Source organism: Peromyscus maniculatus, chromosome 9 (genome assembly GCF_049852395.1).
Source record: "Peromyscus maniculatus bairdii isolate BWxNUB_F1_BW_parent chromosome 9, HU_Pman_BW_mat_3.1, whole genome shotgun sequence".
Taxonomy (NCBI): Eukaryota; Metazoa; Chordata; class Mammalia; order Rodentia; family Cricetidae; genus Peromyscus; species Peromyscus maniculatus.
The window spans coordinates 118,675,668-118,698,893 of record NC_134860.1 but is presented as its reverse complement, the minus strand read 5'-3'; the positions used below and the strand labels follow the sequence as shown (position 1 = coordinate 118,698,893).

The 23,226-nt window shown below is 47.7% G+C and overlaps 1 protein-coding gene across 3 annotated transcripts in view; it reads right to left on the bottom strand.

Moving 5' to 3' along the window:
• The window catches only part of Farp1 (FERM, ARH/RhoGEF and pleckstrin domain protein 1), a 264,856-nt gene that overhangs the window by 35,694 nt on the left and 205,936 nt on the right, over positions 1-23,226 (bottom strand). For 2 of the 3 annotated variants that reach the window (XM_076545576.1, XM_076545575.1), the window contains exons 9-15: positions 20,656-20,751; positions 19,091-19,254; positions 17,590-17,658; positions 15,095-15,170; positions 13,886-14,144; positions 1,607-1,794; positions 571-660 (exon numbers count right to left, since the gene is read on the bottom strand). In XM_076545576.1, the coding sequence (XP_076401691.1) occupies positions 571-660; positions 1,607-1,794; positions 13,886-14,144; positions 15,095-15,170; positions 17,590-17,658; positions 19,091-19,254; positions 20,656-20,751 (942 nt within the window). The remainder of the gene's footprint in view (positions 1-570; positions 661-1,606; positions 1,795-13,885; positions 14,145-15,094; positions 15,171-17,589; positions 17,659-19,090; positions 19,255-20,655; positions 20,752-23,226) is intronic. The other variant, XM_076545577.1, reaches the window with a different exon arrangement.

Here is a 23,226-nt window from a genome sequence, read left to right as displayed (position 1 = left end):
ACACGTCACCGGAGTGGGAACTGGGCCCGGGATTTGCAAAGCACCAGACACCACCTCATCCCAACACTGTGGGTGTCCCTCTTTACTGGGTATACTCTTTCTCAAAACCACGGGGTTCAAGTCCCCAGCTTTGCTTCTAAGGATGGACAGGCCAGACGACAGCCGTCAAAGGCATCTGGTGCCACCTTCCCCAGCATGGCACAACTTACTATAAAGAGAACTGAAGTGTCCCTCAGGCAAACACAATCAGTTACATTTGACAATGAGTAAAACACAGAATGTTCTGGATCAGTGTCCACAGACAGTAGACTGTTTACTTTTCATTTTCTCTGCTTCAGGAACATCTTTCCTTTGCACTTAAAAACCACAATCATAATTTTTTTTTTTTTTAGGGAACATTCCAAATTAAATATACGATTGACATTAATCGCCATAACCCATGATCAGGATCTATAATCCTTGCAATTAGTCGGGGAGCCTAACATTCCTGCAAGCCCAGCCTCTCCCAGCAGCAGTTACAAGTTTAACTGACTCATGCAGGGCCTGCATTAGAGGTAAAGCTGTACATACCGAAGCGATGACCTCGAGGTCCTTCAGGTATGTCCGCTCCGTGGTGGAAACTTCCTTGGCAATGAAGTAGGCCTTGTCGGTTGGGAATCTCTGTAAAATCCGTAAAAGAACAAGACACAGCGGTCACATCTGAGTGGAAGTCTCTGAGAATGCCCCGAGCAAAAGACAGTGATTCACTAACGGGTAAGTCCTTCGTTAGCTAGCATCAAAGCTAAGTAAGCTTATTTCCTGTGTGTGTGTGTGTGTGTGTGTGTGTGTGTGTGTGTGTGTGTGTGTGTGTGTGAGAGAGAGAGAGAGAGAGAGAGAGAGAGAGAGAGAGAGAGAGAGAGAGAGAGAGAATTTTAGGAGGAGTAGGCTAAAAGAATGGCTTCTGATATATAAGTATCACCATCCGCTAGGGGACTCTAACTAATTAGGCAAGGGTTACACAATCTGAAAGGAAACGCAACCACGAGAAATCAGCATCCTGAGACCTGGTGCCATGGGCTGGCAGAGCTGGTTTCTTGAGATGTTACAAGATGGCATTTACAGTGTCAGTGGGTGGATCAAAAGGAGGTAAATGGTGATAGCAGTGCGTCCCAGTTCCCTGGAGCCTGGCAGTCAGACGGGCCACCATTAGTGACTTATGGTGTAAGTAAAGCAAGTCTGTGGACATGCATGCTCACAGCAGTGTTATTCAAAACAGCAAAAGATGAGAGGAGTGTCCACTGACAGATGGGATGGATCCATCTCCACAACAGCCACGGCCACACGAAAGGAGGCATCTGACTCACGCCACTCCATGGAGAACGTGAATAAACCCCAAGGACATGAAACCAGGCGAATGAAGCCAGTCAGAAACAGACAAATACAGTAAGCAGTCCTGGTGGGTTATCAAGAATGGGGAATTATAATTATTAGTCTACTGGACAGAGGTCTGGCTGGGGAACATGAAAATGGAGAGTCATAATGGTCCCGTGGCAGCTGTACATTTAAAGCCGGCACATTTTATTTGGGGGCTATTTGTACTCCCCTCCCCTGACCCATGAATCTGCACCTTTCTCCGGCCCTCCTCTTCATCATCGGTCCTCGGGCACGCTTGGTCATTCAGGAGCGGGCTGATCAGGGGAGAGGCCTGCTTGGTGTCAGGACTCAGGTTGGGAGACAAGGTCACGTTGGCTGGGGCAACTCCGCCCTGCGAGTTGATGGACAGCTCTGAAAGGTGAGGGCTACCAGTCAGGGAGCCTGTTTGGGGATGAGAAGTTTTAAAAGAAAAAAAAAGTAATTCCTTCTGGGATTGGCGGGTTCTTTCCATCTGTCACTTCTGTAAATCTTCAGACCACGTCTACCATACGGCAAAAGTAATGCATTGCTAAGTTTCCCGCCCTCTACGCTGTAGCTGCCTTGAGAGGAAGGGTACCCAGAGGCCGCCTCACTCAATGCAGCCCCAGTTACGTAGTTAAAGGTAAGCCAGAGACCTCTGCATGGGTCACAGTTAAGGGCGCTGAGCAGCACAGCACAATCCTAGTTTCATCTGGTAACTACCGCCTCTGCTTCTAAAAACTACTCCAGGAAGTCATGGTATCTACGTCACGGTGAGACAGCGGAACACTGAGGACTAAACAGGCATCTAAGCAGCTGGTGCACTCAGCACGGACCACATCTTGTGACAATGGGTCACGGCTAATAGGTCAAGCAGCTAATTCCCCAGTCTACAGAGAACAGAAGCAAGCTCGGTGTACCTGGTGATGTCACTCCATGTCTGCTACTGTTTGGGACAGAAACACTAGCATTACACGCAACCGTGGTCATTTAAAGGCGCAAGCTGGAGATCCCTTAGCACACTTCCCCTTTATGAATCAGAAGCGACAGGTCGTAAGTTAGTCCTCTAGAAAGGATATCACATTAAACAACAGGAAAACGTAGGTTACCTAGTCCAGTCAGCCGCAGGAGATGGGACACACGGGACACTCTGCCTCAGCCCTTTGAGGCCACATGGGGTGTTTCAAAACGCACTTCTAAGTGGTGTGTTTAGACTTAGTGTATTTGTAATTCTGATGCAGAAGGAACATGATGTGAACAGTTTCGATTATAAGGAAAAGAATGTGCCCCCACTTCCAGCTCTGATCCATTGATTCTTGCTACCCACGACGGGGTTAAGGATCTCCACCGGACAGGGGAGATAGTTTTCTAGAAGAGTCCGCATGCCCCTGACACCTGTTTTCTCCCTCTGCAGTTGTTGACATGTATTCCGGAAGGACAAGATACAGCGGCCCACAGAGGGGCCAATGCAGGGCAGCAGTGATGTCGACCCCACAGGTGCGACCCACGAGGGAATCACCGAAGCTCCCCTGCTCCCAGGCTGCCCTGTGAGTGGCATCCCACGGGTGAAGTGCCATGGCACCCAGAAGACAATGAAGAGCAGCTGTCATGCCTACTGACAGCTGGTGAGTCAGGGACCCCTGGGAGGTAAGATTAGAGAAGGTGAGCGCTTACAGGAAGTCCGTGCTTTAAAAAACACCCTCACGTTTGAACAAACCTCATTGAAATGAAGTCCTGGTGTTAGACAGAGGCCCATCACCCCACACACCACCAGATCCCATAAATCCCGGAGAAAAAGGCCAGAAATCGCTTCACAAATGTCAATTTTATTGACACCAGTGCACAATTGATACAGTGATTAGGAAAGAATGAAACTTGTTAAATAGAAATAGTGACATACTGGAAATGGCAATTGTTTCAAGATACTACACTATTCTCTTTAAAAAAAATTCACAGGAAAATGTTACCACTACAAATAGAAGTTAGAAAATCAAAAATTCTGGCAGTTTGTGTCAAGATCCAAACATTCCATGCATTAGTGAGTTGCTGGGTTGAGAGTCAGTCTGATTTGTCCACCAGTCACGTAGCATGTGGGGCTTACCGTCAGCTCTCACGAGAGCAGGTGGGCCGGTTATAAGTGACAGCATGCTGGGCCTGGGGCTGCAGTGACGTGGCACAGAAAAAGCATTCACCTCACTGAGAGAGTTGGAGCCAAGGATAAAAAGTTGTTAGAAAGCTAGCTTTGAGTGGGGTTAGCAGCAGCAGGCGGTGAGCAGCTTCCAGGGACAGGGGGGAGAAAGGAAGGTGCACACGTTCAGAGACAACCACACCCACCCTCCACAGGTCAAAGGTGAGATCCCTGGCTGAACTCCCCCGGGGAATGCTTGCACTTAGCTGACTGGGCAGGCTGGAAGCATAAAACATAAGGCAACACACCGGTTCCTGGAGAGGTGGTGACCGGACACCTTTCAGAGAAGAGAGTTGGTTAGATTTGGAAGAACTCACATTGGAGGTGATGATGGGAGGCTGCACATGAGAGCTCTGGTCACCCAAGGTACAGATAAAGTTGGCCACAGCTCAGGTCGGCCCCCAGGCTTCTACCCACATGGCCTAACCATGTCTGGTCACCTATTTTATAGGTGCAATGAGCATACAGAGGATAACCAAATCAGGGTAGTTAACTTCCTTCTCCCAAGAGGCTCTTGTGTCTACTCGGGAAAGGAAGAGTGCTGGCTACGGAAACCGTGGGACCAAGACGTGGAGAAACACCAACACTCTGATCTAGGAATCCATCAGCAGGGCTAAGGAAGGAGAAGGCCCAAGTTTCTCAAGTTCGGTTCACAAATACCAGCTGAACTATGCAGGAGACCACGAAAGGCTTTGAAACTTCCCAGGTGACACAGTGGCCAAAGAAATCACTGCTTACCACTCAGCAATCAATGAAATGTGCTGACGAGAGCAATCAGTAGGATTGGCAGCTTGGTGAACATTGAAAATTCCCTTTCTGACTTTGGGGCAGGATGTCAACAACATCCTGGTGTCCAGACTGGCAGGTGTGAAGGCGGGTCTAAAGCAAGCCAGGGTTCAAGGTTAGATAGCATATAACTACACAGAACTGGGCTTTTGATGGGGTAGTCCATGCTCCCAGGGGAAGAATTAACAAAGCCATCTGTTTTGAAGGCACAGCCCCAGGTGGTGGGAGCAAAGAGAAGGAATACATCAACCACCTTCACCCTTGCTCAGTGGAATGATCGATGCCTGGGATTTTTTTTTTTTAATTACTTTTCCCTGATAAAGAAATTTACTCTACGTCCATTTGTTATCAGGGAGCTCTAGACAAATAATTCTGTAGGACCCTGAGGAAGCACCTGGACAGTAAGGCAAGAGGTGGGAAGAGTTTAAATATTAGAGAAGAGATCAACTGCTCACTAAACCTCTGGAAACTTCAAATGGCTTAAAAAACCATTTTCTCCTGCTTCTAAAAGTTGCCCTGCATTATCTCAGACACTGGGGTTAGTAGCTCTTAAGTCCCTTGCCTCTTCCCAACGATGTAATTTCTTCTCCACTAATCTGTATGACCGGAGTTATGTCGGCCCAGTGGACCAGCAACCTCACGACCAACAGTGCTCTCGAGACGTGCACTTCTGGCAATTGCCTTTTCAAATCTCCCTAAATGGACACTTTGTCATCCCACAAATAATTATGTGACTTCAAATTAGCCCTGCTACATTTATGGATTTCAATCTATCACCTAGCCCACAGCCTGCCTTTCTAGCTTTATCATTTTCATTTAGAATACATTCATAATTCTTTCCTGGCCTACGGGAGGCCCAGAGTCTCAGGACAGACTTTCATCAGAGGAGATGAAATGGCCTAGGGGCACCAGAGGCTTCTAGAAGAGAGCCAGCTTCCTGTCCCCTGCTCCCTCTGAGGACCGGGCACAGGCTTCCTACCGACTGTCACCTCTTCAGCTTGTGCCAAAGCCTTGTAAACAAACTTACCCAATTCTGGGAAGAGAAAGAGAGAAAAGAAATCTATTTCTCAGGTAATTAAAAATGGCATAACTCTGCAATCGGCTCTGTGTTTCTTATTTAAAAAGACGGTTACATCTACACCTGTCTTGTTTTGTAACCGGGTCAGGAAGTTGATTAATGTCTAATTTTTAACTTGATAGGGTCTCGTGTATTTTTCCTGTAAAAGAGAAGTAGAAAATCTGACAATTAAAAAAAAAATAGAAACTCATCATTTGTTAAACACTGAAAACGAGAACACGGATGACACACATAATTTCTACTTTCAAATGTTTTTTCACTCTTCCCTCAGATGAACTTATTTCTTTTGCAAGTTTCTAGATCCTAGGATCCTATCTCTTGTTACCTATGGACCCAGGGTTTGTTCCTGAGGCATACGTAGGAAAGAGCAGAAATGCAGGGCTCTTTTTAAACTCACAACTCTCACTAAAAGAGAAGATAATGAAATCTCGATAGAGACGACCTGTTCTGAGAGCTAACCACTCGAGGAGATCACCGTCACACTGACTCAGAGGTGGTCTGTGGTGAAGTCGGGTCCCTGCCCAACAGCCTCTATGGCAACAGTCGGCAGTACCTGACTGAAACAAGGTTCCCACATGGAAAAACCAGGTCAGTTTACCAAGGTTAGAGATGGTGTCCTCTTCTGGATACCTTAGGTGGCTGGGGTAAGTTACATGTGCCGCTCAGACCCAGTGTCCTTTAAGAAAAGCTTAACAAGTGGCTAAGTATCCACTTCACACTTCCTCATCAAGCCATTCAGAAAAGCAACAGTGATGCCCGACTTGCAGAAAAAGAGAGAGAAATGTCACTAAGGGTCAAATGGCAGAGAATGCATACGGCTGTTCTTACTTATAGGGCAAAGAGATGGGAGAACCCTGCTTTGTTTGAAGATGGCAGGGAATGGGTGAACTTGGTGGCACTGTTTGGGTGAGGAACATGGAGTCTCATACCAGTGAAAAAAGTTACCATCTTGTATGAAGGACAAAGATTCAGCCATCAGTGGGAAAGAACAATGACAGGTTTTTGTTTTACAGCAAGAAGCCTGTAAGAACAAGGTTTAAAAGCCTCGAGTTCAGATTAACATGAGATATTAATAACAAGCAAACAATTTACATGAGTTTGGCCTTCCATGCTTAGTCACCAAACTCATGGTTATCAGAGAGAATAGAGCGCTGCCTGGTGACAGGAACCCATGCGTTGCTGAGGCACAGAACTGGACCCCAGCACACAAGGGAAAGCAGAGCGCATCTGTGGGAGCACACAGTGTGGGTGCCTACTGACATGACGAAGAGCTTACCCGCAGGAGAAGCCAGCTAGGGCTGGACTTCCTTCACATCCACCCAGTACCCCTCCCAACAAAGCCAATCTACGTCAAGTGTCTTATTTCCATTGAGAATATGAAAGCCCGTCCTTTGCTCGGTCAGCTTTGTGGGCCCCCAGCTGCTGTCACAGATGCGCTCTGTTTCAGTGACATCTGTTCCCCCCTTTACAGTGATCCTGCTCTCTTCCAGGGGCTTGCTCCAACCCCACAGCTGACCTTGTAAGGTGCAAGGCCTTGAGAGAAGAGGGAGCCACAAAGGCCAAGTCTATCCACCTGCTCCCAGCACCCTGAAGAACATGTTGCTGTCTGTCGACGTGCCATTGAGTGAGCAGGATTGCTGTGTTCTAGAAGACATGGATGTTCCAGGTACAAATCGGGATTTAAACAAGGCTGTGGGGTGTTTTAAAGAAAGGACATCAAACGGTGCTCCAACCATGCAAGGGACAGAAGGTATGCCATGCTCTGAGGATCAAGACAGAATGCTGAAAACAAAGCTTTTTCTCCCAGGTAGGTACATGCTGACAAAACACTGTGTACAATGGAACAATGGAAAGAATGTTTTCTCAAATTTATTAAACAAATGACAAAAATGAGAATGAAGTCCCCAGCCTTTTCTACTTGAGAATTAATTCAGTGCATTAGAAAATTTTAGTACAACATATCATTGCCTCAAGGATTAAATGCACACACAGAGAACAGGAGGAAACTGTTAAAAACAGGGGGCCAAGCTTGTGAGAGTCGGTTAGTTAGGTTTGCAGCAATCTTCCAAGGCAGGAAGAGGTGAGAGCAAGGGATGACCCCTTATCCACTCTAGGTGCTTCTGGAGAGAGCGGCTGGCCATCCCTGATAACGGAAGAACTAAGTGCGGTCTTTCTATAAGGGGGCCAAAGCCTTGCTTTCACATGGGGCCCTGTAGGTAAGGGAGCTGGGCAGGGGTGCTCACTGGTGGGTGATGGCAGACGGTCAGCACTGCACCACACACTCCTGAGTGACCCTTCTACTGTGCCCTGCTTCAGAGCCAGTTGGCTCCCCAGATGAAGACTAACGCAGCTCCAAGCCTCAAGGCTCCCGGTGCTCCATTCCCACCCCAGACTGTAAGTGCCTTGGTCCAAGCGCTTTGTGTTCTGCACTTTCCCACCATCCTTCTGCATTCTGAAGCGGCTCCACCTGGCCCTAGCAGGAAGCTCAAGTCTCCACAACGAAGCCCTTGCTTCATTGTGTCAACCTTTCAAACCCCATTCCAACCACTCTAGATCCGATTTCCCACGTCAACAGCTGAGCTTTAATCCTCCTGCCACTGGGAGCCATGGCAGGGCAACTAACCTGACCCAGCATCCTCATGAGGAAACCCAAGCAAGTGCTGCCTTCCACGGGAAGTTACCATCCAATACCAGAGGCCGCGAGGGTGCAGGGGAGCCCCCTTCCAGGCTATGCTGGGAGGCCACCATGGGCTCAATGTGGTCATCCTGAACAAAGGAAAGCCTAGGCTACTTAGAGCTCACTTCCCAAGCTTCTGGTCAGGTGTCACACATTTCCTGTGTGACAGACTTCACCTATGGCTTTCTGGGAGTGCTTTGCTGCTCATCTGATGAAGACCTTTTCCCAGAGGACCTACGCCCTCCCCTGTCCTGCCACAGCTGGCTCATACACAAACCCACACTCTCAACCCTTGTTCCCAAGAGACATACGGAAGTCTCTCAAGGTTACTAAAGGAAGACCCGCACAGCTTTCTGTCCAACTGGTGGCACCCAGATCACATAGACTCCATGTCTGAATCATTATGGATTTTTTTTTAAAATGCTTTTCACTATTACCTCTTTAATTAAAAGAAAACTGATACTAAGTGGCATGCTAATTTTGGCCTGAATGCCAGGACTTCCTGTTAATTACCATACCTGGGAACTCATTTCCCTTTTGGAAGCTTCAACTGATCCCATGGAAAGGGGTGAGTTAAACTAACAAGAACAGGGCCAGGGCCAGTCAGCCCTTCAATGTCACCAAAGTCAGTTTCCTTAGTCGGCCACTGCTCGGCGAAGTCAGTGCTCCACTGGTCATGCCTTTCCCGGTGTGTTTGTCTGGGTTTGGCCCACGTGAAGTCAGAGTCTGTTCTTCAAAGATCAGAGGAACTGGCTCAACTATAAGATGTTTATGACAACGCTTACATTTCATTGTCAACATTCAGCACCAGCAGAACAGACTGGAGCCATGCAATATGAGGGAGGCCATCCCTGGAGGAACACAGAGGAGCAATGTGTACACACGAGAGAGAGGATCAGGAAACAGCTTCCCTGGAAATGCAACAGTGAGCACTGGAAATTCTAGCTAACCAAAGCCAAGGGCCCAGGCAAAGCCACGTGATCAAGGCAGGACACAGGAAGCAAACGGCACCTGACTGGTTAAGGTATGCTCAGTCTACCTGTACTTGGTGGCTCATCACTGAGGGCTATGGCTGTCACAGACACATGCCGTACCGAGATGCCAAAAACCACTTCAAGTGGAGAGAGCTGACTGAAAGCACACGGCCAGCGAGTCTAGCTAGAACAACAACAAACCAAACCTCGAAGCACATTTAACATCATTTTACCAGTGTTGAAAGTGTTTCCTATCTGAACTGTATTCCTTCTTCAGAAAAGGCTTGACAGCACACACAGGATGACTCCAAGGCCAACGCACCCCCCTCAAAGTGGTCCTGGGGGCTGACTCTGCATTTTTGTTACCCAGGCCTGGCTTTTAAAGAAAGCATCACTTGGTTTAAACCTTCAGAGATGTTCTTGAGCAGAAGATAGTTATTACTCACGCTATAAGTGCAGGCCAAGCAGCATCAGTGGAGGGACAACCGTGTGAGAGATTCCTGAAGATGAATCGCACATGTAGGAAAGAATCTGGCCCACAAACTTCCTCTAATTAAATGCCTGTCTAGTAAAACACCATCCATGGCACCCAGATGACTGCTGGAGGGAGCTGGAACAGTTCGGTCTGGGCTCTGGAACTCATTAAGCGCATTTCTTCATGCTAAAGGAATTCCTTGCCTTTTTAGTTTGCTCTTAACAAGGATCAACACGGGAAACCACAAAAGGGTCTACATATTTCAAAATAAAATCCTACAAAACGTAGTAATGTAAAGGGGCCCTAGCACAGCCGTGAGGGGTTTTAATCTGTTTCTCTGTCGTCTATCCCTGGCCTTGGACACCATTCCTTTGAAGCGCAGTAGTGGGTAGACAGGATCTGAAGGCCCATGCTCCCCATTCAAGCGAGAGAGCTGTACTGTGTCTACCATCATGGAGAGGTTGGCAGGTCTCCGAAAGCCCTTTGGAAATCTGAGGGATCAACCTGTCCCAGTCTCTCCTCTGTATTTTTCACAGCCAACCCTATGACTGGCTTCCCTCACCTGACTTCAACTTTACACAAATGTGGGTCCTTCATAAGTCCCAAATTGAGACTTTGTGGGCTTCAGGAAGCCTTGGAGCCTGAGGTCTGTCCACAGCTGGAGGACAGAAAGGATGGGAAGGGCGCTGGTTTTTCTGAGCTTTGCATGGGACAGTGGGGAGGATGGTGACCCCAGCAACTCTGCTGCCCCCAGCTACTGCAGGCATACACTCTCTGATCATCAATGTTCTAGAACGTGTATGAGTGGAGGACAGGCTAAGGACAACGAATGACCTTTCTCAGCAGGACAGGATATGTGACCTTGGAACAAACCTGTCCCTAGTTCTTTTAGGCACTAATAATTTGCTGGGACTGTCACCTTCAGAAACACTAGCCAAGAAACAGACATGAAGTTGCTTGGCTGGTACAAAACCAATGAAGAGAAAACTGTGCCATACACCAGTGAAAACTGGTGACAGACACCTGGGCACGCGAGGATGGGTCAACTGCTTCGAAAACACTGAAATAAAATCACTTCTGTTAAAAAAAGAAAAAGGCAAAACAAGTGTAAGAACATGCGGCTTTCAGAGGTCCGACACTGACTCCTGCTATCATCACATGACAAGGCAAACGGAATCCTCCCTATTTCATTATAGCCTTCTGTATAAGTAGACAGAAGGACAAGTCCCTTAAACAAATCACTGCCACAATTAAAACAATCAAATGACTGCTCAACTCCTGACGTAAGTTTTCCTACAGCAAATTGATACCATTTTCTAAGACCAGACAGAATATACAAAACATGTCAAAACTGTAAGCACCCTACATTATGAATAGCAGCTAGTTGCTTATAATTGTCTTTATCATTCAAGGTTTTCACATCTAATTTTAGTTAGAAATGCAGAAAAGCGTCTCCAAAATTAAAACGTGGAGCCTGAAAGGCCCGATAGCATTAAGAAATCACGAGAGGAAAGAGCTGACGTGACCGAGGGATGGCTGCGGCTTGGCGGCACGACTCTGGGTGCGTTGTGAAGTCACCTAACTCCTGAGTGTGAGCTTGCTCACCCACAGTGAGTTTGCCTGTGCTGACGCCTCGGTACAGCTTTACAAGCCTTCGAATGTACAAGCCATCTAAGGCGAGGCAGGGGGACCACGTCAGTGAACAACTGCCAGCCCCTCTCCAGTCGCCAGTGTGATCCACCAGTCACGCACTGAGTCAGCTGATCAAGAAAAGGCAAAGCTGCTTGCATACAAAAGGATGAAGTCTTCGGAATATTTAAAACTTGGCTTCTCAACATTCCTGCTGACAAGATTCTGAGAGCCACAAGCCAAGCTCGACCTCACTTCCTGAAGAAGCCCAGCTTTTCCCCTGTGATGCAGCCGCAGGAGGAAATCTCCTAAGACCAGCGGCCTGGCGGCTCACCAAGGATGCTCCCTCTTTACAACTTTTTTCAAAATTTTGTAGTTACTTCAGATCTAAAGATTTTGTTCTATGATTAAAAAGTTATCAAAGACTGAAAAATACAAATGGAGGCATTTAAAAAAGCACTTCATCTGTGGTACATGCCTTGCTCTCCAGTAAGCCGGGCAATGACTCAGCTAACGCTCTTACTACATTCCAGTGGATTCTCCAGGGCCCTCAGGTCTGATAGAGAAAGGACCCGAGCTGAACCCACAGAGCCATCGGGAAAGTCCAAGCTGGAGGCCTGGCCAACAGATCCAGATCTCTTGGGTGACAATCAGGCATCACTCATTTGACAACGGCTCAGGAATGCCATAGTACAGTTAAGGAAAACACAATGTGCCATAAAACCCAGCCCTGAGATCTACAGAGCAGAAAAGCTGGGTGGCAGGCAGAGGCTGCCAAGATTCTGAAGAAGTCACAGGAATATCCAGGTGTCACTGTTCCCAGTGGGGTCATAAGAATACATACGACCAAGGGCAGTGATAATGCAGGGCACCAGTGACTGGCAGCCAGGCAGGCACGTGGTTGGCTAACCTGCTGAGACCACAGAGCCCAGGGCAAGGTATTCATTTCCCCTGCCTTACCACTCACGAGTATTTCTGGTTCACCGAGGGATTCTGAGAGTCAGAGAGCCATTTTCTAAAAAGAAACCTAATGATTTGACCCAGCAACATAAACCCCAACCAAATGAGCAATCCCAGGTAATCTCCATGCCTGGAGAGCTGACAATTTTTATAGCAAATGGCAGGAAACCATAAGGACCCCAGATTCTTCCCATTAAAATATCCCATTACTCTTGAGTATGAATTTACCAACACAGTCTCAGCTAGCAACCAACTTCCACTTGGCCTCAGATTTGTCCATGCCTCCTTATAGGTCCCAGAAAACGGCCCCCCTTTTAAAGAGGGGAAAGACATGTAAAAGTCAACACTTTTCTGTGATCTCAGTGACATTTGAGTCAAAACTCTCAGCCAATAGGAGGAGAATCTGCACACACAATTGAACACACACAGAAAATCACCAGGTAAATACAATACACTGTTCCCACTACCCGATTCATCATAAGGTACTTCTTACTCCCTTCAGCCGGCAAAGCAAACCTTCAGGAACTTGTTGTTAGGACTTCCTGTGTACCCTGCACCATGCTTTCCAAAAAGCAAGCCACTTGTGTGAAGTTTGTGTTCCTTAAAGGTTTGGGGAGTCAGGCATGACCCATAAATGTGTACCTATCCCACACTTCATCTAACAAATGTTGACTAAAAAACGAACGAGTCACTGGGACGGACGGACCCTCTGTGTGGCAACCCTGGATTCATGACTCTTTCATCAACAGGTGACCACCTGCCTTCCAGTCCCTTCACTCTTCCTCGCCTTCCTCCTCACTCAGGCGCAAGCCAGGAGAGCCCTGCTGACTCTTCCTCTTGGACGCAGAACTCGGACTCGATGCGTAACCAAACGCCAGGGGCTTCCTTGAGGGGCTCACCATGGCGGAGTCCGAATCGCTGGACTCAGTCCCACTGCCAGAGGGGCCCTCGGTCACTGGCAGAGGAGCCAGCCGGTCCCCTCCACTACCCGGGCACACAGCCTGCATGAGGGGGTCCTCTGAGACAGGGCCTGGGAGGGAGGTCCCGTTGGCTAGCGGCCTACCCTGGGGAACAGCCATGTTGGCCCACCCTTCCTCTTCCTGGTCACCAAGCCTATCCATGGCCTCTGGGGTGGGGGCTGCCTGGCTAAGGATGAGAGGGTCGGTCTCAGACTTATTGTACCTACTGGGAAGATTCCGTAAGTAAGGCCTCTGCAGGGCAGGGGAGCAGTTTTCACAGGGAGGACCCTGCTTTGGGGTACTGTCTTCTCCCACACTCTTTTCCCTAAGGTCATGTCCATTTTCAGAAACATAGCCTTGGGACCCAGTCCTGTCCCAACTCATATTTGGACTTGAGCTTCTGCTGCAGGGGGACAAAGGGGTGGCCAGGGGGCTGTGGCCAGTGGAGGCCCTGAACATTTCATCTATCAGGGAACTATGTCTTGGGAGCCCAGGGCTCCCGCTCAGATCAAAGGTAATATCTGCTGAATCATCATCAAGGAATTCTCTAGAGGGAGGTCGGGAGGACTTTGTAGAGGGAGGGGAAGCCCTGTGCCTAGTCTCTGCTCGCCCCTCATCCCTGGACAGCAGATAAACGCCACTGGTCAAATCACCCTCATAATTGTCATTTGTTTGGGACCGGGACTGGGACCCTGGTTCTCTGAGCAGGTCGTATTCACTATCTACATCGCTACAGTCAATGAAAGGAATGGAGGTACTGCTGCCCCCAGCAGCCCGGGATGCTGGACCTGTGCTTGGCTGCGGGGGCTGACGTTTGCTTGGCTGGGTGCCATCCTTGCCACCCTCCTCCTCCTCCTCCTCTTCCTCGGGTGGCACCATGGTGGGTCCGTCTGCAGCTCTGCTCCCTGGAGGGCTCTTAGACAGAGCTGGGCTTTGGTGCGGGCCCGACTCCAACGTAGACACTTTGGCATCCTTGGCTTGCTGGCAGCTCTGGACACTGGGAGACTCAGAACCGACTCCGAATGTAAGGCTGGCGCTCTGTGGAGACTGGGAAGAGGGAGCAGGAGAAGGAGGGGGTGGAGAAACAGTGAAGAGGTGAGGGTTAACTTCAGAGTTTCTCCGCAGGCCTCCAGCGGCTGGAAGAAATGGCTTGCAGAGGCCAGCATGGCCTCCCCAGAGCCAGAACCATGTGCTCAGGCAGAAGTGAAACTCATGACACAAGGTGGAGATGGGTCCCCAGCACGTGAGTTATACACTGACTGCTTCCCAGGACCCTCATCTCAAGTGGGGATGCAGCAGATGGCCCTCTCAGCCCATGAAAGCTTCCCTAGGAAGGGCCAACGGGACAGCAGAGAAACCCATGGTGGACCATATGATGAAGACTCCAGAAAAGCTATAGACAAAGAGAGGGGAATATGACAGGTGAAGAGCTGGTGCTGGAGTCACCCAAGGAAACCACCTCCATGGTCTTCCTCAAACAAATTCTTAGTCTCTTTGGGAGAAAATTCTGAAAACAGCATACCGAGAGGCCAGCACTGGGGTCAGCGGGCACTTGCCACACTCAGAGTAAGAGTGGCAATTTTTCCTGCTATGGCTTGGCCACTGTCCAACACAAGTCCTTGGGATTCTGTCAGCTGAGTCCTCTCAGCAGGAACTACAATGGTCCAAGCAGGAACCAACACCCAGCACTTGCTTAACAAGTCCCGATCGGTCACACAGCAGACGCATTTAGCTGGTAGGCGGGCTTGGCCTCATGGACTGCCATGTGTGCTTCAGGCCCCAAGCTCATGAGGTTCAGAATTAAAAGATAAAACAGTAGCTGAAAAGCCACACCACAGGCTTGCTGTGCAGAGGCCGGGTTCAGAGCCCACAGCCAGTTCAGGACCACTGGATGCAAATCCCAGAGCAAAGGAGACAGGCCTGGAAAGTGCAGTCGCAAGCCCAAAGCTCAGAGAGCTGAGGAAAAGAGCTCCAGCTGCCCGTGACTACCCACTGACCTGTTTTGGCACTTCTGAATTCGATGCTGTGGGCTGCGAAGCAAGGCTCCGAGTGGAATGGATCTTGCTGTGTTTCCTGAGGGAAATCACACAAGACAGCTCAAGTTAGGACAGCTTGGGTTAAATGAAGCAAACACCTTCTGTTTGAGGCACTGGGTCCTTTTTCCATCATGAAGGTACCCAAAGCTACCTTTGTGGATGTGACATACACGTAGTATTTTCCTAACCCCTGTGTAGTCCAGGGATTATACAACATCACATTCTCCTGAGCATCCTGTTCAGGAAGGACCATGAATGACTGAGCTCTCTGCCTGTTAGCTGCGGAGAAAGTTAAAAGATAGGAGCAGCCACCAGGCATCAAAGACTCTGAACTGCAAGCTAACACTATGAGTATCAATTTGTGCATTTGGTTCAACATTTTCTTGATCAGATCTATGACAGGGGTAATGATCACATGCCTGCCGTCTTACTCTTACAAAATGTAAACCTAGGAGAAAAAGGCTACCCTGTAAGGAAATTGAGACTCAAGGAAGGGACCACAGGGCCACCGGCACCGGTCCTTTATCTTGTCCTCCATATCCACAGAACATGTCTTAGAAACTTTTCAAGTACTGAACTCATGAGATGGTATAAATATATTCCAGTGTACACATATCTCTTTTTCACATGGAAAGGCCCCAGGTCATCTATATGGACAGTCAGAGCTACCTCCTGTGGGGTCTTCAGTATCACAACAGCTTAAGAAAATGACGGGATTATTATCTTTGTATGGACAGGCAAGGCTGTTTCTGGTTAGCTCCGGCTTGGATACACAGGCAAAGGCTTCCTGACATCACATTTCTGGGTAGAGGTCACGAGAAACCACGAGGAATTCATGGCTTATTTTAGCAAAATTAGGATAAAGCATCAAAATGACTTGAACACCTGTTAATAGGGAGCAAGATCAATAAAATGTAAAGCACCCTAATACTCTTAGAGTTCAAAGACAAATTAAAAAGCAAATCAAATGTTCCATGTGTTGTATGCATATATTTATATAATTATGACAGCATATATGAATGAAACACCACACACCCAGGGCAATTCTCCATTTTTTTTTAATTCTCCATTTTTTTTTAATGAATAAGTACTGAACCCCAGAAGGAGCATAAATCTAGAAGTTTCTTTTGGAAAGAGAGATGGGAACTGAATAAGGTGACCCAAGGTGGTTTTATCTACTTCTGTTAGTCAAGTAGCAACAAACAAAAAAAGAACTTCTGAACTAAACATGTCCAAATACTAACACATGTTGGGCATCCTTTCCTCTGAAGTTTGGGAACAGAAGTATTTGGATTTTGGAATATTTGCACTCACGTAATGAAACAGCTTGGAAATAGTATCCTAATCTGAACATGAAATTCTTTTTATTTCCTATGCATCTTATACAGCTTGAAGACTGTTGTATATAATATTTATAATTTTGTACATTTTTTAAAAGATTTATTTATTTATTATGTATACAGCATATGTGACTGCAGGCCAGAAGAGGGCACCAGATCTCATTACAGGTGGTTGTGAGCCACCACGTGGTTGCTGGGAATTGAACTCAGGACCTCTGGAAGAGCAGTCAGTGCTCTTAACCGCTGAGCCATCTCTCCAGCCCAATTTTGTACATTTTTTTGACTGGGATCAAGTGTGGAATTTTCCACGAAGGACTTTTAGGATGGAGTTCAAAGTTCAGATTTTTCGAACTCGTCAGGCTTCCAGAGTAGTTCCCCTTGCACTTGTTAATGCCCCAGCTGTAACAACAGGAACAGCCACTACATCTTGTCCATATGCTAGGGAAATATTCAATGTACTAACAAGAGCAACCGAAGAAGACTAAACATAGACACTCACAGGCAGCTTAGGCCATGACTTCACTCCTCGCCCTTCATCTTAGTCTTCTCGGGCTCTGCTCTCCCTTGGGAAGCCCAGAAAGGCTGACAGGCTCTAGGCTCTGACGCTAGCCTCCTTTCCAGTCAGGAGACCTGTGCTACTCGCTCTATGTGTCAGTCTCAGGGTCTCCATGTTTAGGCAGAGAATAAATGACCACTGACCACTGGTCACCCAGAGCCAGCATGAAGCAAGGGGCCCTGAGCAGAGCCTGGCAAATACTGGAGCCACAGCATTAGCGGCAAAGTGCAATCACCGTACATCCTGTGCGTTCTCTCCCAACCTTACCTAACTAAAGTTAATAGAACCATTCGCAAGTCACATTCTCAAGCATGTAGGGACTCCTGAGGATCAGAACAGGCCTGTAAGACACTGGGCACACTCAGCCCTCCGTCAGCTCTCTTCCCTCACCTGCCCCCCCACCTCATTCTGTCTTGAGTGAGTACCCAGGGTCCTAAAATGTCCTTGTCCAACCCTCGACTTGCTGAGGTTGACTGTGGTTGACCATATCTCACCCCGGGCTGGATGAAGAAGTATTTGTTACTCAGAGAGAATGCCACTGGCTAGAAGGAGCTCCTTACCTTTCAAACTGCACCTTCTTGTGGCCTCCTTCTTTAACATAGTCCAGAACCTGCTTCTGAGTCCGACCACTGAAACAAAGAGACATGACATGGAGGATTTGCATTCAAACACATCTTGCTAGGAGCCTTTAATCCCAGCAGAGGCAGGAGGATCTCTGAGTCAGAGGCCAGCCTGGTCTACAGAGTGAGTTTCAGGACAGCCAGGACTACACAGAGAAACCCTGTCTTGAAAAAGCAAAGCAAAACAAAACAAAACAAAACAAAACCGTATCTTCGCAGGCCAGGAAGAATAAAAGCAATCCTAAGAACCTCGGGGTTTCTGTCCACTTGATCTCTTTTCCTTATATATAATAAGACAAAACACTCAACTAAATAAACCCACTTAACCATGGTTGGTTGTGAGGCCACCATCTCAGGAGTCTGTCCATCTGTGAGGGTGGGGAAAACTTAGTTCTCTGTCTATACTTAGACTAGTGTTCCTTACAGTACGAAGTCAGTATTGTTTGAAAAGTAAATGAAAACATGGACCTAAGATGGTCAGGTCTATGCACCCGTCTATGACACAACGCTTAAGGCAAATGAGACACTTGCTTTTAAATAAACTCCTTTCTTTTTTTTCCCTTTATTTTATTTTACAATACCATTCAGTTCTACATATCAGCCATGGGCTCCCCTATTCTCCCCCCTCCCACCCCCTCCCCTTACCTCCAGCCCACCCCCCATTCCCACCTCCTCCAGGGCAAATCCTCCCCCGAGGACTGCAATCAACCTGGTAGACTCAGTCCAGGCAGGTCCAGTCCCTTCCTCCCAGACTGAGCCAAGTGTCCCTGCATAAGCTCCAGGTTTCAAACAGCCAACTCATGCAATGATAAACTCCTTTCTGTATGAGTGTGGCTAGGGATTGGCTCCATGGTAAAGCACTTGCCTAAAATGCACAAGGCCCCTGGATTCAAGGCCCCAGAACCGTTAAAAGACTAACTCACACAAGGAGCTACAGGCAACTGATGGAGAAAAGCTCAGTTTTCTTCGGGTACAGCTTCTTACAGATTGTCCTGTTCCAGTGGGTGGTCCTACCCCCAACCACAAATGGGCAGCACTAAGTGGGCACCAGGAATGACTTAAAGGAGACTGGGAGCAGCTGGGAAGGAAAAGTGGTGATCGGTATACAGAGGAAACTGGAGAGGAAGTGTGGGCATGGATTTGATCAAAGCACATTGTATTCGTGCGTGAGATTCCTATATGATATAAACAAATTCATCTAGAGACTTATGCTGGGATTTGACTGTGAATGGCAGTTGGCTGAGTAGTTCCCGAAGGTTCAGACAGACCCTCAGAAGGTGACACGGAGCTGGCTGGGATAAGCAAGTCAGTGCCACCATCGTCACAGACCCAACCACGGTTTGCCTTACCTGTCTGCTGTGACTCACAATAGCTAGGATGGGAGAATCTCAGGAAAATGTTTTCACAGAAAGCAAACAGGCTTGAGAAGCGGCACCCTCACCTGAAGCGGAATGACGACCCTCGGCTGAAGAGGACAGGCTTTGGTTTTGGCTTGGGTTCTTCAAAGAGTCTAAAAAAGGCGTGATGCTCCACGCAGATTTTCCAGAAGGACTTGCAGAAGTCTCGACCGGCCATCAGGAATTCTAAGGTGTCCTGGTATGAGCTCTAAAAAGAAGAAATATAGCTTTTAGTTTCTGTGTACCATGCACAATCATACTGTTGAAATGCGGAGAAAACAACAGAAATGAATTTGTCCAATAAACTCATAACTGTGTGTTTCATTACAAGATCTTTAATTCAAAGACTGAGCAAAATATGCTGTTTCTAATGCCGAGGCAAGGTCACTTCCCAGCTACTTCTCCAGACTTCCTCACGGGAAATAATGGGAAACAGGCACATAGACCGAGTGCGGCCATAACATTTCTTAGTAGAATCCATAAACAAAACTTCATTTTCTTGGCTTCTGCTGCCTCCTTAAAAATAGTCCAAGTATTAACACACACCCCTTCCTTAAAATATCTGAACTGTGTCTCTTTCTTCTGTTTTCTTCCTCATGGCTCCTGTCCAGGCTGACTTTTAATTCCACTGTTTTATAAAATAGTGGAAGGCACAAGCCTCCAGGTAGCCCCAAGAGCCACAGAGGAAATGAACTCCACCCCCACCCCCGCGCCCCCGGTACAAAAGTATTAATGACTCTCAGCTGACAAACTTAGATGTCTTTTGATTCTGGAAGGAATATGGCAATTTTCTACTCCTACACTCAATGTTTCCAATTTCAGTGGCCATGTTACATAAACAAAAGCTCCCAGAGTCCTCAGCGTTCCCAGCAGCTCCAACTATTTTGGGGGCTCTTAGAGTTTGCGCAAACTCAGCTTACAGTGTATGCTGTAGTCATTGCCACAGAAACTGGCTTTCTGTGACGGTAATTGCATTTTCCCACAGAGAATCATGGATTGGGGGGTTTGCTTCCCAGGCAGGCCCATTAATCCACTCAACACACTGCATCTGAATTCTGAACCTAGACTGCCCTGGTCACCCCCTGCCCCATGGGATAAAGGACTCAGTTTCTGATGGGGACAGGCATCAGGGATGTATTGTACATCTCCTGTGTGGCTTTTGGCAGATGAAGAAGACACTATTCTCTTTCCGGAACCCATCCCGGAGTAGGTGACACCTTTGGGGGTTCTGTGGAAACTGAAAGCGATACATTTAGCCCATGCGCTCCCTAAAAGTGTAAGGAAACACCAGAACAAGCAAGTCAGGCCTGCTTCTAAGTGGTGAGGACAGCCAGGATATGGCAGAACGCTGACTGGGTCCCAGGGCCGAGCCACACGGTGGACACAAAGCTATAGCATGGTTAGTTGTTTGTTGGGAAGGGAAAGGGTCTTCTCCTTAGGTATGCATCCTTTTTATCCTTCCTCCCAGAACCCAGAGGAGAGCAAGAGCATTCCCAAGCTTCTGGATGCACGATTCTCCCCAGTCCATCTCCACAGGCCAGCTGCTGGGAGAGCCTGCTCCACTCACAGCTCAGCTGGTCTCCACACTTTATGTTCCTGAGTGACTTACGTTCACATCCGGTCGGAGCTTGATAAGAAAGCGCTTCCTTTTGAAGCTCAGCTTCCGTACCTTGGCCCAGTTAAAAGCATTGATTTTCGTGAAACCCTGAGAAAAGAGAGCAACCCGTGAGCTGATCCAGGCCATGCACAAGAGGCACATGGGAACCCCAGACAGAGGGTTGAGGGTCAGGTCAATCGCGCAGGAAAAGCCTTTGATGGATGGTTCCCAGGCTCTGTGTCTACTGGATGCCATCCACTCTTACACTGTTATTTCTCACTAGTTATAGAATTTGGCATTCAAACCATGTCTGCCTTCATGTAGGGAAGGCACTGGTCAAGGTAATGAAAAGATAAATAAAAATGAAACCATGACAACCAGCACACCAATAATAACCGTCTCTCATGGAGGGCCAGGTATTGTACTAAGGGATTTTTAGACTGGATCTCATCAGATCACACACAGAACTCAGGGAGATGGATTTATTATCTTCATTTCACAGAAATGGAAACTAAAACATGTATATGTAAATATAAATAGAGCCCTATGAACAACACGCCCTGTCATCCAAAGTGGTAGGAATGGAAAAATCAGGCACGGGCTAGATTAATTCCACGACACTCCCTTTTTGCACACAACTAAACTGTCTAGCAATTTCTAATATTTTGATCATATTAAATATACACAAAGCACATGAATTCAATCAAGGTACTTCTTTCCTCTCTTTGTGACTTTTAGAAACATTTAAAGGTTTAGTTCTGAAATTTAATGGTGATGACAAAACACTGGGTTTTACTGCTCTTTTATCTTTTCTTTCTTTTTTTCTTCCTTTTTTTAAAAAATTGTTTTTCCAAGACAGGGTTTCACTGTGTAGTTCTAGCTGTCCTGGAATTCACTCTGTAGACCAGGCTGGCTTTAAACTCACAGAGATCCGCCTGCCTCTGCCTCCCGAGTGCTGGGATTAAAGGCGTGTGCCACCGCTGCCTGATTTGTTAAAAGTTTGTTGGTTTATTGCTTTTTAAAATTAGGTATTTGTGAATTATTTGTGCAGGTTAAAGCTGTGGGGAGAAGTTCTTGCACAGATAACATCCTGCTCTTCAAAACATTCTTGATGACACCAGCTATGAGACCCCAAGCCCCAACTGTTCAGGATGTGACTGTGTGATATTCAGTGTGTGCCATAAACAGACACTATTCAAGAATGGGGAACTGCTACAACTCATGTGTGTAGGTTTGTGTGTGAGTACGTGTGAGCTTATGAATGTGCGAGAGTGTGTGTGTATGAATGAGTGTATGTGTGTATGAGTGCGTGTGTGAGTAAGTGTGTGTGGTATGGGAGAGAAAGAATAGAAGGAGGGAGAGTGAGCAAGAGAGTGAGAGAGAGCAACAGCAAGAATGAGAGAGAGACCAGAGAGAGAGACACAGAGAGAGACAGAGATCAAGCGAGCTTGCATGGACAGGCCAGAGGTCACGGGGACAGGGCTTTGTTAAAACTGGAGCTCACTGACTTGGATGGCCGCAGGAACTCTCCTCCTGTCTCCTCCCCAGGGGCAGGGGTTCAGGTGCAGGACACTAGCCCAGCTTTAGTAGTAGGTGCCTGCGACCTCGGGTCTCCAGGCTTGTGTGACAAGTACTTCACCAACCGAGCTGCCTCCTTCTGCAGCCCATGACATAGGCAAAGCTGTGGAGCTCACAAAGGCATTCATGCTGTGCACAAATTTACAGCTTTAAACCTGAGCAAAACCCGACCAATTTCATAAAAACAGGTAGGCGCTTTCCACATAACCACGCAAATATAGACTACCTACTTATGTTTATTCTTTATGTAAAATTGAATTTCTTGACTTATGTGTGGGAGGGGCACACACGAGATGTGGAGGTCAGTGGACAGTGCAGGGAGATAGGTGGCTGCTCCCGGTCCCTGGGATTGAACTCTGGGCCTTAGGCTGGGTGGCAGGTGTCTTTACCTACGGACCGATCTCACTGCTCCTGTCCTGCTATGCTTAAAGCATTTGGGGAGGGGATCATGGTTTGGACACAGTTTAAGTGTGTCCCCTAAAGGTTCATGTGTTGGGGGTTTGGTCACCAGTGTGGCAACGTTAAGAGGTAACAGTATCTTTAAAAGACGGGTTCTAGTGAGTGGTCCTCAGGGATAAGGGTGTGCCTTTGGAGGGGACTAATTCAGTTCTCAGGGGACCTGGTGGCTATGGTCTTTCCCTCTGGTATGTGCTCTAGCCTTGGTGACACTTTCCTCCATGGTGAAGGATGTAGAGAGAGGGGTCGGGACTGTGGTGTGCTCTTTGGAAGTTTAGTTCATCAAACTGTGACACCATAAACCTCTCTCCTTCCAACTAGCTCGGGTGGTTCCTGCAAAACAGAAAAGGGTCCCCAGTACAAGGGTGTTCGTTACTGTGTTTTCACAAGACTCAATGCCTACATCAGCGACTCTGCGAAGCTGCACACTAACTGTGGGCAGGCACGAAGCAATCACACCACCGGAAGAAGGTAGAAAAGCGTTGGTCTAAAGCCACCCCACGCTGGGCAACGGAGAGCACGCACACTGAAGAGCAGAGGGTCACAACG